The 23,595-nt window shown below is 48.9% G+C and overlaps 1 protein-coding gene across 6 annotated transcripts in view; it reads right to left on the reverse strand.

Moving 5' to 3' along the window:
• The window catches only part of CNNM3 (cyclin and CBS domain divalent metal cation transport mediator 3), a 45,823-nt gene that overhangs the window by 19,546 nt on the left and 2,682 nt on the right, over nt 1-23,595 (reverse strand). For 2 of the 6 annotated variants that reach the window (XM_082427327.1, XM_082427328.1), the window contains exons 2-7: nt 8,255-8,398; nt 7,110-7,259; nt 6,645-6,814; nt 6,345-6,441; nt 5,895-6,028; nt 5,401-5,539 (exon numbers count right to left, since the gene is read on the reverse strand). In XM_082427327.1, the coding sequence (XP_082283453.1) occupies nt 5,401-5,539; nt 5,895-6,028; nt 6,345-6,441; nt 6,645-6,814; nt 7,110-7,259; nt 8,255-8,398 (834 nt within the window). The other 4 variants (XR_014254195.1, XM_082427326.1, XM_082427324.1 and 1 more) reach the window with 4 other exon arrangements.

Consider the following 23,595-nt stretch of genomic DNA (forward strand, 5'->3'; position numbering starts at 1 on the left):
ACTCCTAGACATTTAGCTAAGAGAAGAGAAAACCAATGTTTACACAAGAGCCTGTAATGAATGTTCATAGCAGCTTTATTTGGAATAGCCAAAAACTGGAAACCACCCAGATATCCTTAGACAGGGCAGTGAGTATTTGACGGAACACCACACAGCAATCAAGAAGGAATGAGCCGTTGACACGCGCAACAGCCTGGAGGAGATCCCAGAACATTATGCTGAGTGAAAAAAGCCAGTCCCAATGGTTACATACTGTAAGATCCCATTTATACAACATTCTTGAAATGACAAAATTATAGAGATGATGGACAGATTAGTGGTTGCCAGGAATTAGGGATAGTGGCCAGAGGGGGTGGGGGTGGCTCTAAAAGGGTCTGTTGGAGGGAGATCCTAGGGAGGAAGTTCTGTATCTAGATTGCAGTGGTGGTTACACAAATCTACGTATGATAAGATGCTATAGAACTATATGCCCACATGGCACCAGTGTCAGATTCCTGGTTTTGATACTGCATTGTAACTATGTAAGGTGTAATCACTGAGGAAAACTGGGTGAAGGGTACATGGGACCTCTATCTTTGCAACTTCCTATGAATCTGTTAATTATTTCAAAGTAAAAAGTTACTTAGGGAAAAAAAAAAAAGCAATAGCTCTAAATGCAACTTGGTATCCTGGATTGGATCCTGCAACAGAAAAGGGGCATGATGGAAAATTTGATAAAAATCCAAGTAAAGTCTGTAATTTAGTTAATAGTTTTGTACCCATGTTAATTTTTTAGTTTCGATAAATACACCAAGGTTACGTGAGATAAAATTCAGGGAAGCGGGTGTGAAGGGTATATGATCTGTGAACCTAAAATAATTTTAAAGAATAAAATCCTGATGCCTGGACTGATTCAATCAGAAATCCCTGGGGGGTGGGCCCCAGGTATCAGTATTTTTAATTTGCCAAGTGATTTCCAATGTGCAGCCAAGGCTAAGAACCACTGTTCTGGAGAGAGAGAATTTTAAAGTATCTACTTCCCACCTGGGTTTGCTCTTGGAGAGAATTCCTTGAGAAAAGTCTCTCAGTGAGCATGCCACTGTTTTTGGCCTTCATTCCCACTGATCCTGGATAAGGACCCAAATGCCTTTGGGAAAGGTTCCAGAAATCCTCCTCCCTCCCCATCCTCGGTCCCCACGATGCCCTGGTTTCTGTGCAGCTGAAGTGCTGTGGAAGGTGAGTTTAGGTGAACCGGAAGGCGAGACAAATGCCTTCTTGTTCCCGCTTCTCTAAAACCCCAGAGCTAGAACAGGAAAAAAGCAAAGAGCTTGAAATGTTTCAGAGATCTAAGAAAAACTCCGATGTCATGTTCTTTTTTCCAAAGGACGGAGAGGGGTCTACCTGGCTCACAACCAGCCCTCGCCGCCCTCCGCGCACCTGACAGCCGCACGGCGCCCCCGGGGGCCGCGGGCTGCCCTCCCCGGAACCCCACGACAAAGGATTAGGTGCAGCAGAGTGGTCCCTTCCTCCCACGTGTGACCTCTTCTTAAAACACAGGAAACGACAATACTGTTAGCGGCGACTGGGCCAGGCAGGCGGAGGAGTGGCAGGAGGAAGAGGTTCCTCAGCCCTGTCGGGGCCAGCGTGAGAAAGCCACCCGCACGGGAGGGAGCGGGGCTGGTGCGATAGACCTGCTTCCAGGTTTGGCACGTGGGACAGGCTGGGCGCGTGATCTGAAGCATGGCATCGTAAGGGAAGCCAAAAAGGTCACCGTGGCCAAGGCCATGGATGTGAACCCCCAGCCCACACTGGTGCTCCTGGTTTGCTCAAAAAGTGCTGCCAGCAGCAGAAGGCTGGCAAATTAAAAGCAAGGAGAGTACAGGTCAGGGCCACAGAAAGGCAGTAATCGTGCACTCACATCGTGGCTTGGCCAGAAGAGGTATAAATACACTGCACTGTCACAGGGAGGCTGGCCCAGGGACTGGAGATGGCACTGCTCCTTTCATTCCGTTCGGAAGCAGGCCTGGAGGGCTGGCCCCGGCGGACCCCCATCTCCTAAAGGGGGGCAGGACCTGCTGAGGCTCCTGGCACCGGCCTCTGGCTCCGAGGGCAGCCAGGAGCCACGTCCACGAGGGCCATCTAAAACGTGGCCTGCAGGGGGTGGGGACAGGCTGGCAGGAAGCCGCTCCTCGGCTCGCTCCAGTTCCCCACGTGACGGTCCGTTCCCCACACTCGGGGCTGCCAGCCAAGAGGTTAAACTCCCGGGTTCCGCCCCGGGCTCTCCTCCGCCGGGAGGCCAGGTCTGCTGTGGCTGGACCCTAGAGGGGAGAGGGGAGAGCATCAGCCCAGAGCCAGTCCAGGGAGCGGCTCCTGTGACACCAGGTGTTAAGTCCTCTTTAGGACAGGAAGGGGCGGGGGGCGCTGAGGAGCCTCAGGCCTCCTCGGGAGACATCGAGGCAGAGCTGGGAGCATTTAGTTAGGAAAATGCTCAGCCTCGTGAGAGAAAACCACTGCCAGGACGGATGCCATCAATGAGAGGCAGGGCTTCTGCCTGTGGGAGGCCGAGGCCCTAAGGCCAAGGCAGGAGGCAGCTGCCCAGACAACACAGCAGGCACTGGAAGGGAGCTTTTGTTTCCAAAGCTGAGCAGGCATTTATTTCATGGTCCCTCCTGCCCTCCAGAAAAATGAGATGAGAAGTAGCAACAAGGGACAGGAAGCACCCACTCACCCCCATGGAGAAGTGCCCCCCATCTGGGGGGAGAGGTCTGCAGTGCCCCCCAGCAGCTAACAGGCTGGCAAAGGAAAGCAAAGAGAAGGTAAAGTAAAAGGCAAGATATTTACCTTGCGTGTTGTCTTAAAACAAAAAATGCTCACTAGTCCACAGTCAATTATCAACTGCAGTTTCCAAATGTGCCAAAGAGGGAAAGGCCTACTGGGAAAGCTAGAGAGAGGAGAGGGAAAGGGAGAGGAAGGGGGAGGGGGAGGGGAGGGAGAGAGGGAGGGGGAGGGAGGGGGAGGGGGAGGGGGAGGGGGAGGGAGAGAGAGAGAAGACCAGCTATGGAGCTGCTCCGGCAGAGCCACTCCGCTCGGGCAGCTTGGGCAGCACCGCAGAGTCAAGGCCGCCGGGGCGAGAGGGGCCCAGGAGGCTCGGTGTCAAGCTCGGACTCTCCCTGGGAATCCCGCTCTGGGATTGATCGATGTGGAGGGAGTTTTCCGAATGTGAAGCAGCGGACCAGGGTTCCAGAAGGTGTTTCTGTAAAGGGCCAGTCTTCTTAGGCTTTGCAGGCCTTGGGGGCAACGACGCAACTCCACCGGCAGCCGAGTACAATCCCTCAGCAGATGGGCACCTCCAGTAAAACGTTACGAGAACAGGCAGATTTGGCCCTCATGCCGTTTGCTGACCCGGCTGAAGGCAGCTCAAAATCATCGTGCTTTCCAAGCATTTCAGACACTTCTCTGCTGGGGAAGCTAGAGCCAGAGTCACCCAGAGGATGACTCTGACCTGCACCGTTTCAGCAGCGCCCCGGGGACACGTCCAACACACGTAGCGACACTGAGCTCCCCGGGCAGCGAAGCAACAGGTTAACAGAGATAAAGTGCAAGACCCTGAGGGCCGCCCAGGGCCAATGTCAGGCCACACTTAGGGGAAAATCACCAACATCATGACTACAGAACAGGGGCTGGCTGGTAATCCGTTACAAAGAGGAAATGACCCACGAGCCACTAAAAACAATTCCCTCAGAGGACTGCCTCAAGAGCCGCTGAAGCCACAAAAGGATTAAAAAACCTCTGGGTATGTGATAAAAGATGAAATGAAGGGAAAAACCAGGATTCTTAGATGTAAGTTTGTACCTTATACACAACCTGTGCAGTCTGAGTAGCAGATGGAGCCAGAAAAGGCTCACATGTGAGAAAACCAAAACCAAAAGGCTCACATTTTGAAAAACAAAAACGTCCTGGCTTTCGAGACCCGAGTCTAACGTGATGGTGCGAACCTCCTCTGTGTGAGGGGTGCCTCACAAAATAAAAGACCGTCACAGTGGGTAAACAGAGGAGCGGGCTCCGCCCTAAGAGGTGAACGAAGGGTCCGTTCATTCTAAAATGACTGCGACCATGCCCGGATCCAGGACCCAACACAACCCCCCAGGGTCCTTCACCAGCACCAGAGATGGAGCTCGCAGGAGTGGAGCCACCGACGCAGCTCAGGAAGCACCTTTCCACTATAAAAACACGTTTCCCTTCTCAAACGTGGGTCCGGTAACCAAGGGCGCGCCCAGTCTCCAAGCCAGAGTGCCCGTCTCTCCCGGCCTCCGACTCTTCACCTGTAAAATGGGCATGACAACTACCACCTCTCAAAACTTCAGGGAAGTTTTCTTAGCTGAGTCAGGACAAGGAGAGCCCTTAGCACAGTGCTTGGCATGGGAAGTGTTCAGTAAGAGCTCAGCGTCCCCACTGCCAGGTAAGGGGGATGGAGCACAGGCAGTCAGGCCCCTGCAGTTCCTAACACGGCCTCTCCCAAGCCCCGCCAAGCCCCGGAGGACCTCAGACTCCAACTTAGGAGCTCGGTCAGCATAAAAGTACCTTCTTGAATAACAAGGACAAGAAAGTTCCCTGATGTGTTTTACCACTCCCACCCAAGCCTACCCTTCACAGGCTCCTTTTTTATCTTCCCTCCTTACACTCTAAGGGTGGGGTTTCCCATCCCACTCTGCAAAGTCTGTTTCTTCCTGCTCCCAGTGGAACGCCTGGATGGGACCAAACGCCTCAGGAGGTGCTCTTCTGGGTTTTGGGGATGGTGTCCACCAGCCACCTACCTTCTGAGCCAGGCCCACTGGTGACCCAAATCTTCACTTTCTAGGTGACCTAACCCTAACCCCAAATGACCCAATACAGCGCCTGAACTTGACCGTACTCCCATTTAGCAACTACGGTTGACCCTTGAACAACTCAGGTTTGAACTGCGTGGGTCCACTTATATGCAGATTATTTTTCAATAGTAAATACTACAGCATTACACAGGCTGTGGCTGGTTGAATCTGCGGATGTAGAACCACAAATACAGAGGACCAAACACGTTATACACAGATTTTTGACTGCGCAGAGGGTTGGCGCCCCTAACCTGCTGTTGTTCAAGGGTCAACTGTATTCTCTAATTAAATCAACCCACGCTAGAGGCCCTGAAGAGAAAATGCTGACTTACATGCTCTACTCAAAATGTCAGCTGACCTACAGCTCAGCGTTGACGAAGTTATTAAAAACACAAGAAGGGAGAGAGAAAAGGACGGGGAGACAAAGGGAGAAAGAACGAATGTAGGGCAGGGCGAGGGCAGAGAGAGCAGGTCTGTGTGTGTGCAGCCAGGACGGCAAAAGGCACGGTCGCCCTGGGGTCGACGCCGTGGGATGCAGCCGCACGGGGCTCACCTGTGGCTGTGGCTATCTTGTCATCAAGGAGCCGGGTCTGGCTGCCTGGGACGGCCTGGAGGTCCGCGTTCTCAGGGGACTGCGGCACGGCCTGGGCTCGGGTGGCCAGGAGTGCATTGAGGTACTGCAGCCGCGTGACCTGGGGCACAGGAAGCATTGCAACTCGTGCAGCTGGACGGAGAAGGTGAGGTGAGGGGCCACACCCCTCCCTCCTGCCCTCCAGCCCCCGAACCAGGGTTGGGGGGTTGGGGGGGGGGTGCAGGGTGGAAGCGTTGTTAAGATCTCCAAGGAAGCTGGGTGCTTAGGCCACCAGCAGACAGAGGGGCCAGGCCGTCCACCCTTCACAGCAAGTACAAGGTCTTGCTCTGGGAAGTCTCAGATAGACTCAATCAGGATTTATTCTTAATCCATTCAAATGTGTGACCAGCTGGTCTAGCCCTCAGGGACACAAAGCTGGTTAAAAGCCAGCACCAGTGAGCAGCCCAGACGGTCACCTTGATGAACTGCAGGTCAGAGAGCGCCCTCACGGTGTAGTCAGGACAGTATGCAGACAAGCGGGTGCCTTCGGCGGGCTCGGGCAGCGGGTCGTGGTGGATGGACTGGAGCGAGGACACCGGGGACTGGTGAACTATGAGAGGACAGTGGGTGACGGAGCAGGCCAGCCGCACGCGGCCTCGGAGACCCACCCCACACATCGCCCCGGTGAGGGAATACAGCCAGGGGCTCCGGAAAGGATGGCAAACACGGTCCTCCTGGGGAAAGCAATGAAGATGAGCCCCGAAGGAATGCTGCCCCACCCTCCATGCAGCCCGGAGATGAGAAGGGCCAGCAGGTCCCAAGGCAGACTGCCTTGCGGGAGGCCAGACGCGGGGCACCGGAGAGCCTCGGCAACGCCCATCCAGCCGCCGCCCCCCGCCTCCAGCTCTGGGACGGCTGCAGCTTACCCGAGGACGGCGCCGTCAGGGCGGACACTCCGTAGTAGGTGAAGGCCCCATTCTCGAACTTCAAGCCCTCTTTCCCGATCTCCACCTCAACCCTGCCCTGGGAGGTCGGGGAAGAGGGGGAGGAAAGAGGGACAGGGAAAGAAAGAGGTGGACAGGTTATCCTTCCTGCCAGCGAAGAGCACAAGGAGAGAGCACCGACCCCACTTATCCAGGGCGGGTGCCTCTGGATGTTCCTTCCTCTTCTCAGACCCTCCCCACTTCCTAAGCAAGTGGCGGGCTCCAGGCCGGGCTCGCAGGTACCTGCAGGATGAGGATGAAATAGTCCACTGGCTGGCTGCGCTGGTACAGGTAGTGGTGGGCGGCCAGGCGGTCGCTCTCGTCAAACCTCACTTCCTGGTTGACGCTGGGATGCTTCAGCAGGTGCAGCAGGACCTTCTCGGAGATTCGCAGCGGGCTGAATACATCCACCTCTGCCCCACAGGGGAAACAGGTACGGGGACAATGTCCACCGGGCCCAGCGCAGCCCGTGTCACCGCCCGCCTCCTGCTGCGTGCCTCGGCTCCCCCAGCCTCCCACAGCACCCACCCGGCCGCGGCTCCCCGCCACCCACAGAGGAGCCGCCTTCAGGTGACCCGAGCTGCTGACAGGGCGGCAGAGAGAATCGCCGAACTTCTCCTGGACACCCTCCTGCTCACTGGGAATGGGGGGGATGGTCTCCTGATCCACTGGCCGGTGAGCAGGGACGAGGCCCACCCTCGCCCTCACCTCGGGAAAGGAAGCGCTGGGTGGCCAAGAGCAGCTGAGGTGAGATTTTCACTTTACAGTCATCGTCAGACACCTTGAACAGAGAGAATTCCTCTTTCTGCCTGAGAGGGGCGCTCAGAGACGCAGGCTTCTTCTTCACCACGGTGTCTCCTGGGGCGGGGAGAAGAGGGCCTGCTTAGGCTCCAGCAGCCCTCCATCAACATGACCGGACCAAGGGGCACGTTGCCTCTCCCTCCCCCCAAGGCCTCGGGGCTCCTGGGGGGAGACAGCATCAGGGCACTGCTGTCTTGACGGCACCTGGCAGCCACTCCACCCAGGCAGTGATCTGGTGCCCGGTCAGAGGGGCGGCAGCTTGCATTCCAGCGATGTCCCGAGAAGTAGCAGAGAGGCCTGCTCCCTCCTCGGAGCTGGGAGGAGATAATGCCGATATGATAGCAGACAGCTTATGTAAAACAACAGGCCCCTCGCTAGAAAGCACATGTTCGAGGATTACTGGTGCCAAACAGCCGCTAACCTGCAGACCCCGTGCCTACGGCAGTCTGAGATGCCAAACCAAAATGCTGCATTTGGGGGACAGACACGTGGGCAGAGATTCACTTCCAAGCTCACAGGGCAGGCAGCTCAGTGTCCCAGGGGGCCCACGTGAGGCCCGCCGTCAAGCATGAGCTCTGTGTCTGCCCTGCAGACCGCAGCTGCCATCCTAAGAGCCAGGCACTTCTAAAACACAATCACGGGCCCCACGATCATCTGTTTGGGGAAGAACCTCTCAGCAGTAAAGAACAGGCTTCTTTGAGAAGACACTTCTATACAACAGAACAAGAGAAAGCAAACGGACCAAGGGAGATAAAGACTGGGAAAAAGCCCGTTAAAGGCAGAGCCCCGGGCAAGCCCTGGGACTGCAAAGCCACCCATGGGATGCTCCCCCATGGCTCTGCGTCCAGGCACATGTGTGAGCCCTCCCTCCTGCAAGGGGCAATCCCGGCCCGCGCAGGAGTAAGGAGACAGGGCCTGGGTACGTGACGGCTCTGACCCGAGATCCAGCCCCGCTTCTGACAACACGGAGACCCGCCATCCTCTGATACACACACGTCTCTGTAAGCTCGAAAGAACAGCAGAGCCGGAAAAGCGCCAGGGCCAGGACTCACGGTAGTCTTCAGACTCGTCCAGGATCTCGGACTTGATGATCTCCTCGATGACGTCCTCCAGGGTGACCAGGCCCAGCACCTCGTAGAAGGGGTCACCTTCGCCCTCGTTGTTCACCTTCTGCACGATGGCCAGGTGGGACTTCCCTGAGGGGAGGGACACTTGCGTTACAGCTTGCTAGGGGGCCTCCTGTTTTCCTTAGTCCCATGTGACTGGCCCACCACAAGGACAGAAGCTGATATCTATGTTCCCACAACACGCCAGGCACCAGGAGAGACTCTTCCTAGGTGCCTTTGAGGAGTAAGTCTCGGAACCCACGTCCACCTGCCCAAGTCACCCCAGGCAGCGGCGGAGCTGGAGTCACCCCGGGTCTGTGCGACTCCACGCCGTAAACGTGGATGCATCCGGACCAGAACAGACACCGTATACAGCAGCAACTGGACCGTGCACACAGGGTGCCGACACCAAAGACGCTGGCTCCCCGGGGACAGTCTGAATGCGGAAGCCGAAAGGGGCCACCCCGCCTGAGTCTCCAAAGGGAGCGTTCCCAATTCTGAAGGCTGCCCTGTATTTCCAGAAGCCGAGGTGCATGAAAGTCACCCAGGAGGATGAGGATGATGATAATCAGCCAGTTAGAGCCCAAACTGTGCGGGCGGAAGAGCAGGAAGCTGCAACTCTTCTCCTTCCTCCTCTGCATCCTCCTCAGGTGAGCTAACTGCTTGTTTTACGAGAAAATGTAAGCTTGAGAAAAGCCCAGCCTCAGAGTGCTGGGAATGTTAGGGAAACTTCGAGAATATACTGTTTCAGGTAAGTGCTTTTTCTCCATAAAGCTTTATGCTTGTCCAAAAGACACAGAATGTGGGCCTTCCCTGGCGGTCCAGTGGTTAAGACTTCGCCTTCCAATGCAGGGGGTGCGGGTTCGATCCCTGGTCGAGAGCTAAGATCCCGCATGCCTCAGGGTCAGAAAACCGAAACATAAAACATAAGCAATATTGTAACAAACTCAATAAAGACTTTAAAAATGGTTCACGTCAAAAAAACCATTTTTTTAAAAAAAAACAAAAAGAAACAGAATGCAAGCCATACAGGTAATTTAAAACTTTTGAGTAGCTACATTAAAAAAATTAAAGAGACAGAAATGAAATTAATATTATGATGAACTCAATATAATCAAAATATCATTTCAACATGCAGTCAATATAAACATATGAATAGATATTTTTCCTTTTTTGGGTACTAAGTCTTTGATATCTGGTGTGTGTTCGGCACTCACTGCACATCTCAATTCAGACTGTTTACCGTTCAAGAACTCAGCAACCACATGTGGGTAGTGGCTACTGGACTGGACTGTGCAGGTCTAGGATATGGAACTGACAGCAAACTCATCTCAACCATGCCCCCCCTTTTTAACAGTATTTTTTTTTCACTGAGGTACAGTTGATTTACAATATTATGTTAGTTCACAATGTGTACAGCAAAGTGTTTCAGTTATATATATATTTTCAGATTATTTTCCATTATAGTTATTGCAAGATTTTGAATATAGTTCCCTGTGCTATACAGTAAATCCTTGTTGCTTATCTATTTTATGTATAGTAGTTTGTATATGTTAATCCCATACTCCTAATTTATCCCTCCCCCCCTTCTCCTTCGGTAACCATAAGTTTGTTTTCTATGTCTGTTTCTGTTTTGTATAGATTCATTTGTATTATTTTTTAGATTCCACATAAAAGTGGTATATATTTGTCTTTGTCTGACTTACTTCATTAAGTATAATATTCTCTAGGTTCATCCATGTTGCTGCAAATGACATCATTTCATTCTTTGTTATGGCTGAGTAGTATTCACTTGCATATATACCACATCTTATTTATCCATTCATCTGTCGATGGACATTTAGGTTGCTGCCCTTTTTTATTACTAGTGAATAAAGCATAGGGTAAAAGCCGGCCTGGACCTGCATGTAAAGGGGTGCTTGCTTCAAGAATCCTTTGGTAAAGCAAAAAGTCAAGTTCACCTCTTTGTGTGAATCCTACTTTACATACCTTGGGTTCAATGACAATGTAGTGATTGGGTTTAGAAGCACATTCTTTGGAAGCAGCTGGCATGCCTCTGCCTCATTCTTTCAGCATCCGTGCCCCCTGCCCCGCCCCCAGTAATCAGGTATAGGAAGACCTCTGCTCCAAAGTTGGAGGGAATGAAAATGTCAAGAGTCAAGCAAAAGCTATTATTATTAGACCACTAACCAGATGATCAAGAAAGGAATGAGGCTGTAAAAGAACAAAAAGATCACATTTACTGTATGTCATCAAATCCAAGATGTCATCAATCATAAGACATCCTGGTTACAGAGATGTTAAAATGCAAAAAAAATGTGCATCTGAGAACTGAAGAAATGCAGTACAGGCCTACATCGTTTCAATGTGCTTCGCAGATACTACTTTTTTTTTTTCCAACAAAATGAAGGTGTGTGGCAACCCTTCGTCGAGCAAGTCTATCGGTACCATTTTTCAGACAGCATCTGCTCACTCTGTGTCTGTGTCACACTTTGGTAATTCTCCCAGGTTTTCAAACTTTTTCATTATTATTATATCTGTTATGGCGATCTGTGATGTTACTATTGTAACTGTTTTGGGGGAGCGCCACCAACTGCACCCACATAAGACAGGGAACTTGATAGATACTGTGTGTGTTCTGACTGCTCCACCAACCGGTCATGCCCTGTCTCTTTCCCTCTCCTCTTCTCTCTCGCTGTTCCCTGAGACACAACAATATTGAAATTTAGGCCGATTAATAACCCTACAATAGGTTCTAAGTGTTCAAGTGAAAGGAAGAATCACAGGCCTCTCACTTTAAAACAAAAGCTAGAAATGATTAAGCTTAGCAAGGAAGGCGTGTCGAAAGCTGAGACAGGCTGAAAATTAGGCCTCGTGCACCAAACGGCCAAGGCGTGAATGCAAGGGAACAGTTCTTGAAGGAAATTAAAAGAGCTACTCCAGGGCTTCCCTGGTCGAGCAGTGGTTAAGAATCCACCTGCCAATGCAGGAGACACGGGTTTGAGCCGTGGTCCGGGAAGATCCCACATGCTGCGGAGCAACTAAGCCCGTGCGCCACAACTACTGAGGCTGCGTGTGCTCTAGAGCCCGTGAGCCACAACTACTGAGCCCATGTGCCACAATTACTGAAGCCCACGTGCCTAGAGCCCATGCTCTGCAACAAGAGAAGCCATAGCAATGAGAAGCCCACAAACTGCAACAAAGAGTAGCCCCCGCTCGCCCCAACTAGAGAAAGCCCGCGCGCAGCAACAAAGACCCAATGCAGCCAAAAATAAATAAATAAATAAATAATTTTTTTTAAAAATTAAAAAAAAATAAAAGTTGCTCCAAAAAATAAAAATAAACAAACAAGCAAATAAAAAAATAAATGTGCTACTCCAGTGAACACGTGAATGGTAAGAAAGACAAACAGCCTTGTTGCTGATATGGAGAAAGTTTGAGTGGTCTGGATAGAAGATCAAACCAGCCACAACATTCCCTTACCCAAAAACCTAACCCAGTGCAAGGCCCCACCTCTCAATTCTATCAAGGCTAAGAGAGGTGAGGGAGCTGCAGATGAAAAGTTTGAAGCTACCAGAGATTGGTTCATGAGGTTTAAGGAAAGCTGTCTCCATAACATAAAAGAGTAAGGTGAAACAGCAAGTGCTGATGTAGAAGCTGCAGCAAGTTATCCAGAAGATTTAGTTAAGATCATTAATGAAGGTAGTTACACTACACAACAGATGTTCGATGTGGACAAAACCACCTTATATTAGAAGAAGATGCCATCTAGGACTTTGATAGCCAGAGAGGAAAAGTCAAGGCCTGGTTTTAAAGCTTCAAAGGACGCACTGACCCCCTTGTTACGGGCTAATACAGTTAGCAGGTGATTTTAAGTTGAAGCCAATGCTCACTTACCATTCCAAAAATCCTAGGGCCCTTGAGAATTATGCTAAATCTACTCTGCCTGTGCTCTATAAATCGAACAATAAAGGATGACAACACACTGGTTTACTGAATATTTTAAGCCCACTGTTGAGAGCCACTGCTCAGAAAAAAGATTCCTTTTAAAGTAGTACTGCTCATCGGCAATGCACCTGGTCACCCAAGAGCTCTGATGGAGCTGTATAAGGAGATTAATGTTATTTTCATGACTGCTAACAAAACATCATACTGTAGCCCATGGATCAAGGAGTAATTTCAACTTTCAAGTCTTATTATTTAAGAACTACATTTCATAAGGCTACACCTGCCATAGATAGAGATTCCTCTGATGGATGTGGGCAAAGTCAATTGAAAACCTTCGGGAAAGGATTCACCATTCTAGATGCCATTAAGAACATTCATGATTCATGAAAAGAGATCAAAATATCAACACTGATAGGAGTTTGGAAGAAGTTGATTCCAACCCTCATGTATGACTTTGAGGGGTTCAAGACTTCATGAAGGAAAGTAACTGCAGATGTGGTAGGACTAGCAAGGGAACTACAATGAGAAGTGGAGCCTGAAGGTGTGACTGAATTGCTGCCATCTCATAAAACTTTAATGGACGAGGAGTTGCTTCTCATGGATGAGCAAAGAAAGTGGTTTCTCGAGATGGGAACTACTCTTGGTAAAGATGTTGCAAAGACTGTTGAAATGGCAACAAAGGATTTAGAACATCATATGAACTTAACTGATAAGGGGTTGGGGTTGGCAGGATTTGACAGGACTGACTCCAATTTTGGAAGGAGTTCTACTGTGGATAAAATGCTATCAAACAGCGGTGAGTGCTTCAGAGAAATCGCTGGTGCAGGGAAGAGCCAATTGATGCAGCAAGCTTCACTGTCGTCTTAAGAAACTGCCACGGCGACCCCAATCAGCAGCCACCACCCTGATCAGCCAGCAGCCACCAACATCGAGGCAAGACTCTCCACCATCAAAAAGTTTATAACTCGCTGAAGGCTCAGATGGTGGTTAACACTTTTTTAGCCATAAACGTTTTCTAGTTTGATTTTTTGGGGGACCACGCTGCACAGCATGTGAGATCTTAGTTCCCCGACCAGGGATCAAACCTGCACCCCCTTCGGTAGAAGCACAGAGTCTTAACCACTGGACCGCCAGGGAATTCTGCCACGAAGTATTTTTAAATTAAGATAGGTACATTGTTGGGACTTCCCTGGCGGTCCAGTGGTTAAGACTGCACTTCCAGTGAAGGGGACACGGGTTCAATCCCTGGTCGGGGAACTAAGATCCTGCATGCGGCATGGCACAGCCCCCCCCCAAAAGATATGTACATTGTTTTTTTAGACATAATGCCAACTGTACACTTAACAGACTACAATATAGCATAAACATAGATTTTTTTTTTAATAGATCTTTATTGGAGTATAATTGCTTCACAATACCGTGTTACTTTCTGTTGCACAACAAAGCGAATCAGCCATATGCATACACATGTCCCCATATCCCCTCCCCTCTTGAGCCTCCCTTCCATCCTCCCTATCCTACCCCTCTAGTTCATCACAAAGCACCGAGCCGATCTCCCTGTGCTACACTGCTGCTTCCCACCAGCCAACTGCTTTACATTCAGTAGTGTGTATATGTCGATGCTACTCTCACTTCGCCCCAGCTTCGCCCTCCCACCCCATGTCAAGTCCATTCTCTATGTCTACCTCTTTATTCCTGCCCTGCAACTAGGTTCATCAGTACTTTTTTTTTTTTTTTTTTAGATTCCATATATATACCTTAGCATACAGTATTTCTTTTTCTCTGACTTACTTCACTCTGTATGACAGACTCTAGGTCCATCCACCTCACTACAAATAACTCAATTTCGTTTCTTTTTATGGCTGAGTAATATTCCATTGTATATATGTGCCACATCTTCTTTATCCATTCATCTGTCGACAGACATTTAGGTTGGTTCCATGTCCTGGCTATTGTAAACAGTGCTGCATTGAACATTGTGGTGCATGTCTCTTTTTGAATTATGGTTTTCTCAGGGTATATGCCCAGTAGTAGGATTGCTGGGTCATATGGTAGTTCTATTTTTAGTTTTTTAAGGAACCTCCATATTGTTTTCCATAGAGGTTGCATCAATTTACATTCCCACCAACAGTGTAGGAGGGTTCCCTTTTCACCACAACCTTTCCAGCATTCATTCATTCATTCATTCATTTACTTATGGCTGTGCTGGGTCTTCGTTTCTGTGTGAGGGCTTTCTCTAGTTGCGGCGAGCGGGGGCCACTCCTCATCACGGTGCACGGGCCTCTCACTGTCGCAGCCTCTCTTGTTGCGGAGCACAGGCTCCAGACGCGCAGGCTCAGCAGTTGTGGCTCACGGGCCCAGTTGCTCCGCGGCATGTGGGATCTTCCCAAACCAGGGCTCGAACCCGTGTCTCCTGCATTGGCAGGCAGATTCTCAACCACTGCGCCACCAGGGAAGCCCCCAGCATTTATTGTTTCTAGCTTTTTTGATAATGGCCACTCTGACTGGTGTGAGGTGATACCTCATTGTAGTTTTGATTTGCATTTCTCTAATTAGTGATGTTGAGCATCTTTTCATGTGCCTCTTGGCCATCTGCATGTCTTCCTCGGTGAAATGTCTATTTAGGTGTTCCACCCATTTTTTAACTGGATTGTTTGTTTTTTTGATATTGAGCTCCATGAGCTGTTTGTGTATTTTGGAGATTAATCCTTTGCCTGTTGTTTCATTTGCAAATATTTTCTCCCATTCTAAGGGTTGTCTTTTTGTCTTGTTTATGATTTCCTTTGCTGTGCAAAAGCTTTCAAGTTTAATTAAGTCCTATTTGTTTATTTTTGTTTTTATGTATGCTACTCTAGGAGGTGGGTCAAAAAAGATCTTGCTGTGGTTTATGTCATAGAATGTTTTTCCTATGTATTCCTCTAAAACTTTTATAGTGTCTGGTCTTACATTTAAGTCTTTAATCCATTTGGAGTTTATTTTTGTGTATGGTGTTAGGTAGTGTTCTAATTTCATTCTTTTACATGTAGCTGTCCAGTTTTCCCAGCACCACTTATTGAAGAGGCTGTCTTTTCTCCATTGTATGTTCTTGCCTCCACTGTTGTAAATTAGGTGCCCACATGTGCGTGGGTTTATCTCTGGGCATTCTATCCTGTACCATTGATCTATATTTGTTGTTGTGCCAGTACCATACTGTCTTGATTACTGTAGCTTTGTGGTATAGTTTGAAGTCAGGGAGCCTGATTCCTCCAACTCTGTTTTTCTTTCTCAAGATTGCTTTGGCTATTCAGGGTCTTTTGTGTTTCCATACGAATTGTAAGATTTTTTGTTCTAATTCTGTGAAGAATGCCATTGGTAGTTTGATAGGGATTGCACGGAATCTGTAGATTGCTTTGGGTAGTATAGTCATTTTCACGATATTGATTCTTCCAATCCAAGAACATGGTATATTTCTCCATCTGTTTATGTCATCTTTGATGTTTTTCATCAGTGTTTTATGGTTTTCTGAGTACAAATCTTTCACCTCCTTAGGCAGGTTTATTCCTAGGTATTTTATTCTTTTTGTTGCAATGGTAAATAAGAATGTTTCCTTAATTTCTCCTTCTGATTTTTCGTTGCTGGTGTATAGGAATGCCAGAAATTTCTGTGCATTAATTTTGTATCCTGCAACCTTACCAAATTCATTGATTAGTTCTAGTAGTTTTCTGGTAGCCTCTTTAGGATTCTCTATGTATAGTATAATGTCGTCTGCAAACAGTGACAGTTTTACTTCTTTTCCGATTTGGATTCCTTTTATTTCTTTTTCTTCTCTGACTGCTGTAGCTAAAACTTCCAAAACTATGTTGAATAATAGCGGTAAGAGTGGGCAATCTTGTCTTCTTCCTGATCTTAGAGGAAATGGTTTTAGTTTTTCACCACTGAGAATGATGTGGGCTGTAGGTTTGTCATATATGGCCTTTATTATGTTGAGGTAGGTTCCCTCTATCCCCATTTTCTGGAGAGTTTTTATCATAAATGGGTGTTGAATTTTGTCAAAAGCTTTTTCTGCATCTATTGAGATGATCATATGGTTTTTATTCCTTAATTTGTTAATGTGGTGTATCACATTGATTGATTTGCGTATATTGAAGAATCCATGCATCCCTGGGATAAATCCCACTTGATCATGGTGTATGATCCTCTCAGTGTGCTGTTGGATTCTGTTTGCTAGTATTTTGTTCATGATTTTTGCATCTATGTTCATCAGTGATATTAGTCTATAATTTTCTTATTTTATGATATCTTTTTCTGGTTTTGGTATCAGGGTGATGGTGGCTTCGTAGAATGAATTTGGGAGTGTTTCTCCCGCTGCAATTTTTTGGAAGAGTTTGAGAAGGATCAGTGTTAACTCTTCTCTATATGTTTGATAGAATTCACCTGTGAAGCCATTTGGTCCTGGACTTTTGTTTGCTGGAAGATTTTAAATTACAGTTTCAATTTCATTACTTGTGATTGGTCTGTTTGTATTTTCTAATTCTTCCTGGTTCAGTCTTGGAAAACTGTACCTTTCCAAGAATTTGTCCATTTCTTCGTGGCTGTCCATTTTATTGGCATATAGTTGTTTGTAGTAGTCCCTTATAATCCTTTGTATTTCTCCAGTGTTGGTTGTGATTTTTCCTTTTTCATTTCTAACTTTATTGATTTGAGTCCTCTCCCTTTTTTTCTTGATGAGTCTAAGGGTATATCAATTTTGTTTATCTTCTCAAAGAACCAGCTTTTAGTTTTATTGATCTTTGCTATTGTTTCCTTCGTTTCTATTTCAGATGCGCAGTTAGCGTCTCCCCACAACTAGGGCGCCTGCCGTCTGCTTGTGGGGGACTCTGACCCCCAAGGAGACGGGAGGAACCCCAGAGTGAACCGGTAGGACACAGGGGAACCGAGGAGGGAGGAGAAGTGGAGGCCAGACAAGATCGGCGCCCCTGAGGCCAGGAGATCAGGAGAGGCAGGTGGGAGGGACTCTCCGGGAAGAGCAGGAGAGGAGCAGAGGGCAATCGCCTGGCCCACTTGGGCCAGGGAGCCTGCTGAGCTCCCAAGCCGGTTCCCCCCTCCAAAGCCCCATCCAGGCCGTGTGGGCCCTGGGGGCACAGGAGGGAGAACAGGGAGATCAGGAGAGGCAGGCGGGAGAGGTCCTGCCGGAGGAGCAGGAGAGGAGCAGAGGGCGATTGCCTCACCCACTCGGGCACAAGGAGCCTGCTGAGCTCCCAGACCAATCCCCCCCGCCCTCCAAGGCCCCTCCAGGCTGAGTGGGTCCTTGAGGGCATAGGAGGGAGGCCAGGTGGGGATGAGGAGAGGCAGGCGGGAGGGACCCTCCAGGAGGAGCAGGAGAGGAGAGAAGAGCGTTTTCCCCACCCACTTGAGCCCAGGAAGCCTGCTGGGCTCCCAGGTGAGGTCCCCTGCCCTCTGAGACCAGGGGTGTGGGGCACGCCTGGACCCTTTCTGTTCCTTGAGCCTAAGCCCCACCCCCCACAGCCCCCAGGGCCTTTTCCAGCCCTGTGGGTCCTGAGCATAGGCCCCGCCCACCACCCAAACCTCGCCCTTGCTTAGGCCCCGCCCTCCACAGCCAAGGCCTTCCCCTGCCACCTTTTTTTTTTTTTCTTTTCCCTCCTCCTCTTTTTTACTATTGTGGTCCTGATGTACCTTCCCATTGTTGATTCATCTATATGTTTATTTCTACATTCTTTCTAACATATCTGTTAGTTTCCTAGTCTAATTTTATTTTTACTTTGTTATTGTCCTTTTTTATTTTTGCCACCCCACACGGCTTGCGGGATCTTGATTCGCAAGCCCAGGGTCGGGGGGAAGCTCCTGCGGTGGGAGCTCCAAGTCCAAACCACTGGACTAACAGAGAACCTCAGACCCCAGGGAATATTCATCGGAGTGAGGTCTCACAGAGTTCCTCAACTCAGCACCAAGACCCAGCTCTACCTAACAGCCTACAAACTCCAGTGTTGGAAGCCTCAGGCCAAACAACCAGTAAAACAGGAACACAATCTGAGTCATAAAAAAAAAAAAAAAAAAGAGATGGCAAAAAAATATGTCACAGATGAAGGAGCAAGGTAAAAACCTACAAGACCAAATAAATGAAGAGGAAATAGGCAATCTACCTGGAAAAGAATTCAGAGTGATGATAGTAAAGATGATCCAGAATCTCGGAAATAGAATGGAAGCACGGATTGAGAAAATACAAGAAATGTTTAACAAAGATCTAGAAGAACTAAAGAACAAACAGAGATGAACAACACAATAACTGAAATGAAAAATACACTAGAAGGAATCAATAACAGAATAACGGAGGAAGAAGAATGAATAAGTGAGCTGGAAGACAAAATGGTGGAAATAAATGCCAAGGAGCAGAATAAAGAATAAAGAATGAAAATTGAAGACAATCTCAGAGACCTCTGGGACAACACTAAACGCACCAACATTCGAATTACAGGGGTCCCAGAAGAAGAAGAGAAAAAGAAAGGGTCTGAGAAAATATTTGAAGAGATTATAGTGGAAAACTTCCCTAACATGGGAAAGGAAATAGTCACCCAAGTCCAGGAAGCACAGAGAGTCCCATACAGGATAAACCCTAGGAAAAACACACCAAGACAATATTAATCAAGCTAACAAAAATTAAATTCAAAGAGAAAATATTAAAAGCAGCAAAGGAAAAACAACAAATAACATACAAAGGAGTTCCCATAAGATTATCAGCTGATTTTTCAGTGGAAACTCTGCAGGCCAGAAGGGAGTGGCAGGATATACTTAAAGTGATGAAAGAGAAAAACCTACAACCAAGATTACTCTACCCAGCAAGGATCTCATTCAGATTTGATGGAGAAGTCAAAAGCTTTTCAGACAAACAAAAGCTAAGAGAATTCAGCACCACCAAACCAGCTTTACAACAAATGCTAAAGGAACTTCTCTAAGAGGGAAACACGAGAAGAAAAAGACCCACAAAAACAGACCCAAAACAATTAAGAAAATGGTAATAGGAACATACATAGCGATAATAACCTTGAATGTAAATGGATTAAATGCCCCAAACAAAAGACACAGACTGGCTGAATGGATACAAAAACAAGACCCATATATACGTTGTCTACAAAAGACCCACTTCAGACCTAGGGACACATACAGACTGAAAGTGAAGGGATGGAGAAAGATATTCCATGCAAATGGAAATCAAAAGAAAGCTGGAGTAGCAACACCCGTGTCAGGTAAAATAGACTTTAAAATAAAGACTGTTACAAGAGATAAGGAGGGACACTAATGATCAAAGGATCAATCCAAGAAGAAGATATAAGAATTATAAATGTTTTTGCACCCAACATAGGAGCACCTCAATACATAAGGCAAATGCTAACAACCATGAAAGGAGAAATCGACAGTAACACAATAATAGTAGGGGGCTTTAACACCCCACTTACACCAATGGACAGATCATCCAAACAGAAAATAAATAGGGAAACATAAGCTTTAAATGACACAATAGACCAGATAGATCTAATTGACATTTATAGAACATTCCACCCAAAAGTGGCAGAATACATTTTCTTCTCAAGTGCACATGGAACATTCTCCAGGATAGATCACATCTTGGGTCACAAATCAAGCCTCGGAAAACTTAAGAAAACTGAAATCGTATCAAGCATCTTTTCTGACCACAATGCTCTGAGATTGTAAATCAATTACAGGAAAAAAAACTGTAAAAAACACAAATACATGGAGGCTAAACAGTGTGCTACTGAATAACCAAGAGATCACTGAAGAAATCAAAGAAATAAAAAAATACATACACACAAATGACAACGAAAGCACGACCACCCAAAACCCATGAGACACAGCAAAAGCAGTTCTAAGAGGGAAGTTCATAGCAATTCAATCTCACCTCAAGAAACATCTCAAATAAACAATCTTACCCTACACTTAAAACATAACTTTTATATACACTGAGAAACCAAAACACTTGTATGACTCGCTTTACTGTGGTGGTCTGGAACTGAACCCACAATATCTCCAAGGCATGCCTATACTTAGGGCTTGCTTACTGTGTGCCAGCCACCAAATGCTTTATTCATTTATTAACTTACCAAACCCTCTGGCAACTTTATAAGGCACATATTATTATTTGCATTTTACAGTTCACAGAGAAAACTGAGGCCAAGAGAGGTTCAGTGACCCCTCCAAGTTGGAACCCAGGCAGCTGGCTCTGAGTCCACTCTCCTAACACCCCCCCCACCCCACTCAAGTGACTTTCACTGAAGAGAAGAACAAAAGACCGACTCTTAGGAGCCCCCTCCCCTCTGGGAGACAGGCATGGTGCCAAGTGCAGGGCCCCGCTGAAGAGAAGCCAGCAGCCCTCTTCAGGGGTTCTACCATCCTGGAACAAAAATTAAAGGTGGAAATGCCCACATTAATTTGCCTTCCCCCTTCCCAGGAGGAAGGGGCTAGGGGTCCCTGGGGAACTGTCTGCCCATTCCTGCTGAGACAGAGGCACTGAATGAGGAACGTGGCATTTCCAGACGCTTCCCACCCCTTGGTGTTTGGGCTGGAATGGCTCACACCAGCAGGCAGGCAGCACTGCTATGAGGGCCCCAACAGCTCTGCCACGGGATACAAATCCGTCAGGCCACGTCAGGAAGGCTGAGGCTCGACACACAATGTTGGTCAACGGTCTTTTGGGATTTCGGGAGCCAAAGCCCAGGTTCTAGATGGCCATCTGGGAGCAGAGGACCCACTTCAGCCCCCTTCTTCCACAAAGCCAGTCCCTTTGGCAGGTTACCTACAGGAATGACTAAGTTCTACCTTGCTTTCAAAACTTCTATAAAATAGGTGCAAGGTTCTCAGTGATGAGACGATTCAATAATGGACAGAAGAAAGACGAGCCCTTGCAAGGTCCCCCAAACAGTGGCCACGTGATCTAACCTTAAGACAGAATGTTTGAGGGGTCCAGAAGGCAGCCAGGAGAAAGGAGTAAGGGGCACACAGAGAAAGGGAAGCTGGAGGGATTCAAGTTTCTCATCTGATAGGATAAAACGCCCTGAAGATATGGGGCCCCCTGGCTGGCTGACTGCAAACACGGACACAGGCCCCAAGACAGGTGCCGTCAGCTCTCCCCGCGAAAGCTCTACAGAGCCGCAGGCCAGGGGTAGATGGCACACCAGCCAACGTCGACCAGGAAGCTCTGAAAAGCTCTAGAGTTCTGATTTTAGTTAGCAGGCTCGAGAACGCTCACAAACGACAGGGATGCTAGAGGACCCTTCCATAATGCCTATTTTCTAGGACATTCCTAAAAATGCAACTGGAGTTGAAATTCCTCTGCCTTCCCTCTTTAGTTTTTTTTTAAAAAAAACTGTCTGAACGTATCCTGTGAGAAAAGTACTATGTGACCATCCCTCACAGATGTCTGAGCAGGTCTGACTCTTCAGAGTTGGGGCAATCCTTTGGCTTCTGACAGGCAATGAACCACAACTCAGGCTTTAAAGCAGACTCCAAAAAGCGCACCCATCCTAATCCCTCCTTTGGCTGAATGTCCTTGAGGTCACTGGTGGTTGTCACTGGGGGTTGACAAAGAAGGCAGGGGTTAACAGCTTTAAAGAAAATACATGCTACTTACGACACCTCCAAAGTACGCGCTCCTCCTGGCAATGCTTGCACAAAACAATCAGCTGCCACCTCAAGTCTGCACAGTGACTGAGGGGCACCTCACCGGGGAAGGTGCCTCTCCCAGACTATACAGTTCCAAAACTGTGCTCTGAAGGAGAGAAAGGAACAGGGCCCGGAACGGCAGTAACTGTCAAGATGCCAGGGCCTCCAGCTTCGGGAATTCAGAGGGACCACCGTCTTATACACTTGGCAGAGAGACAGGAAGGGGATTGGTTCCTAAAACCTCACACACCAGGGAGGCTGCGATATGCCCTCTGTTCATGAGCAGAGGAAAGATGAAGAGTGTTAGGCTAACAAGGACTTTAGTGAGGAAACATAAAGCTATCTGCCAAAGGACTGCACTGCACGAGAGCAGAGAAAGCTCAGGATGTCACAGGAAAGACGTGGCCATCTTGCCCTGAGAATGGCCCTCACTCTCCACAGGAGTCAGGAGGTCGAGGGGACTGAAGAGCCCCCTATTCAACCTCCAGACTGCACCCCTCCCCCACCGCCTTCTAGAAGGAGCCTCTCCAGAGCCGCCCCAAGGCCACCACCCCAGAACAGAAGCAGCCTGCATTGGCCTTCCCTCCCTACCAGCAACTTCCTACCAACACTTAGACCTAAACTCACTTGACTCCCCCATCTTAAAACCAAAGAGCAGAAGGCCTCCTGCCCGCCCAGCCTCTCCCAGCCTCTGCCCCCTGGCTTACGTTCCACAGCCACACCTCCCGGAAGGCCTGTCTCCTTGGGCTGTTGTACTTCAATCCCCAGCACCCCACTCCATGGCACCACAACTGCTCTGCAAAGGTCAAGGGTATCGTGGTTGCTGGATCCAAAGGACATGATGCCAGCCTCTCTCCTGATCACTCTCCTTCCCTTAGTTTCCAGGGCATTCCAGGGTCTGGCTCTCCTCAGCAGCCCCTCCTCTCTGCCCTCCACCCCTTCCCTGCTGTGCCCCTCTTTAGGCTCCGCTTCCTAGGACCACTTCAACACAGACGTCCAGATCCTTCCCTCCTGCTTGGGACTTTCACTTGCATTTCACTGCACATCAACTAATCCTAGGAGCCTGCCTCTCGGGCCACTGCACAGCCACAAATTCCAATGTCCAGAACGAACTCGTCTGCCTGCCACCCGCCACTGCCCCCAAGCCCTCTCTTCCCTGCGTGTGCTCTGCCTCAGGGAAGGTCAAGGCCACCACCAAGCCAAAATCCACATTCGTCCTCAGCGCCTCTTCTTGCCCCACAGTCCCTGAGCGAACCACAAAATCCTCCTAAGCCCACCTTCAAATGCCCTCTTGGGTTACTCCTCTCCAGGCCCGCTGTGCACCCCTGTTCAGGCTACCATCACCTCTCACTGGACCCCCCAACCACTGGGACCCCCCAACTGTGGTCTCCACACCAGCCAGTGACCTGTGCAAACCACTCAGATGGTGCCACACGCTGCTCACAGCCACTGCCCTGGTGGTCAAGCCCGGCCTCCCCAGGGCCTCAAGCTGGAAGGTGGCAGGGGCAGGATGGCACCCTCCCCTGCTGACCCCAGGGCCTGCACGGCTGGCCAACAGGCCACGAGAATCCCCCCTGCCTCAGAGACTACAGTACTACTCGGAGACAGAGTACTTGCTACTGGGGGGCTCTGCCTGGCCCCCGACCCAGGCTCCTCTCCCCAGTGAA

The sequence above is a fragment of the Balaenoptera physalus genome (assembly GCF_965194825.1).
Source record: "Balaenoptera physalus genome assembly, chromosome: 15".
Taxonomy (NCBI): domain Eukaryota; kingdom Metazoa; phylum Chordata; class Mammalia; order Artiodactyla; family Balaenopteridae; genus Balaenoptera; species Balaenoptera physalus.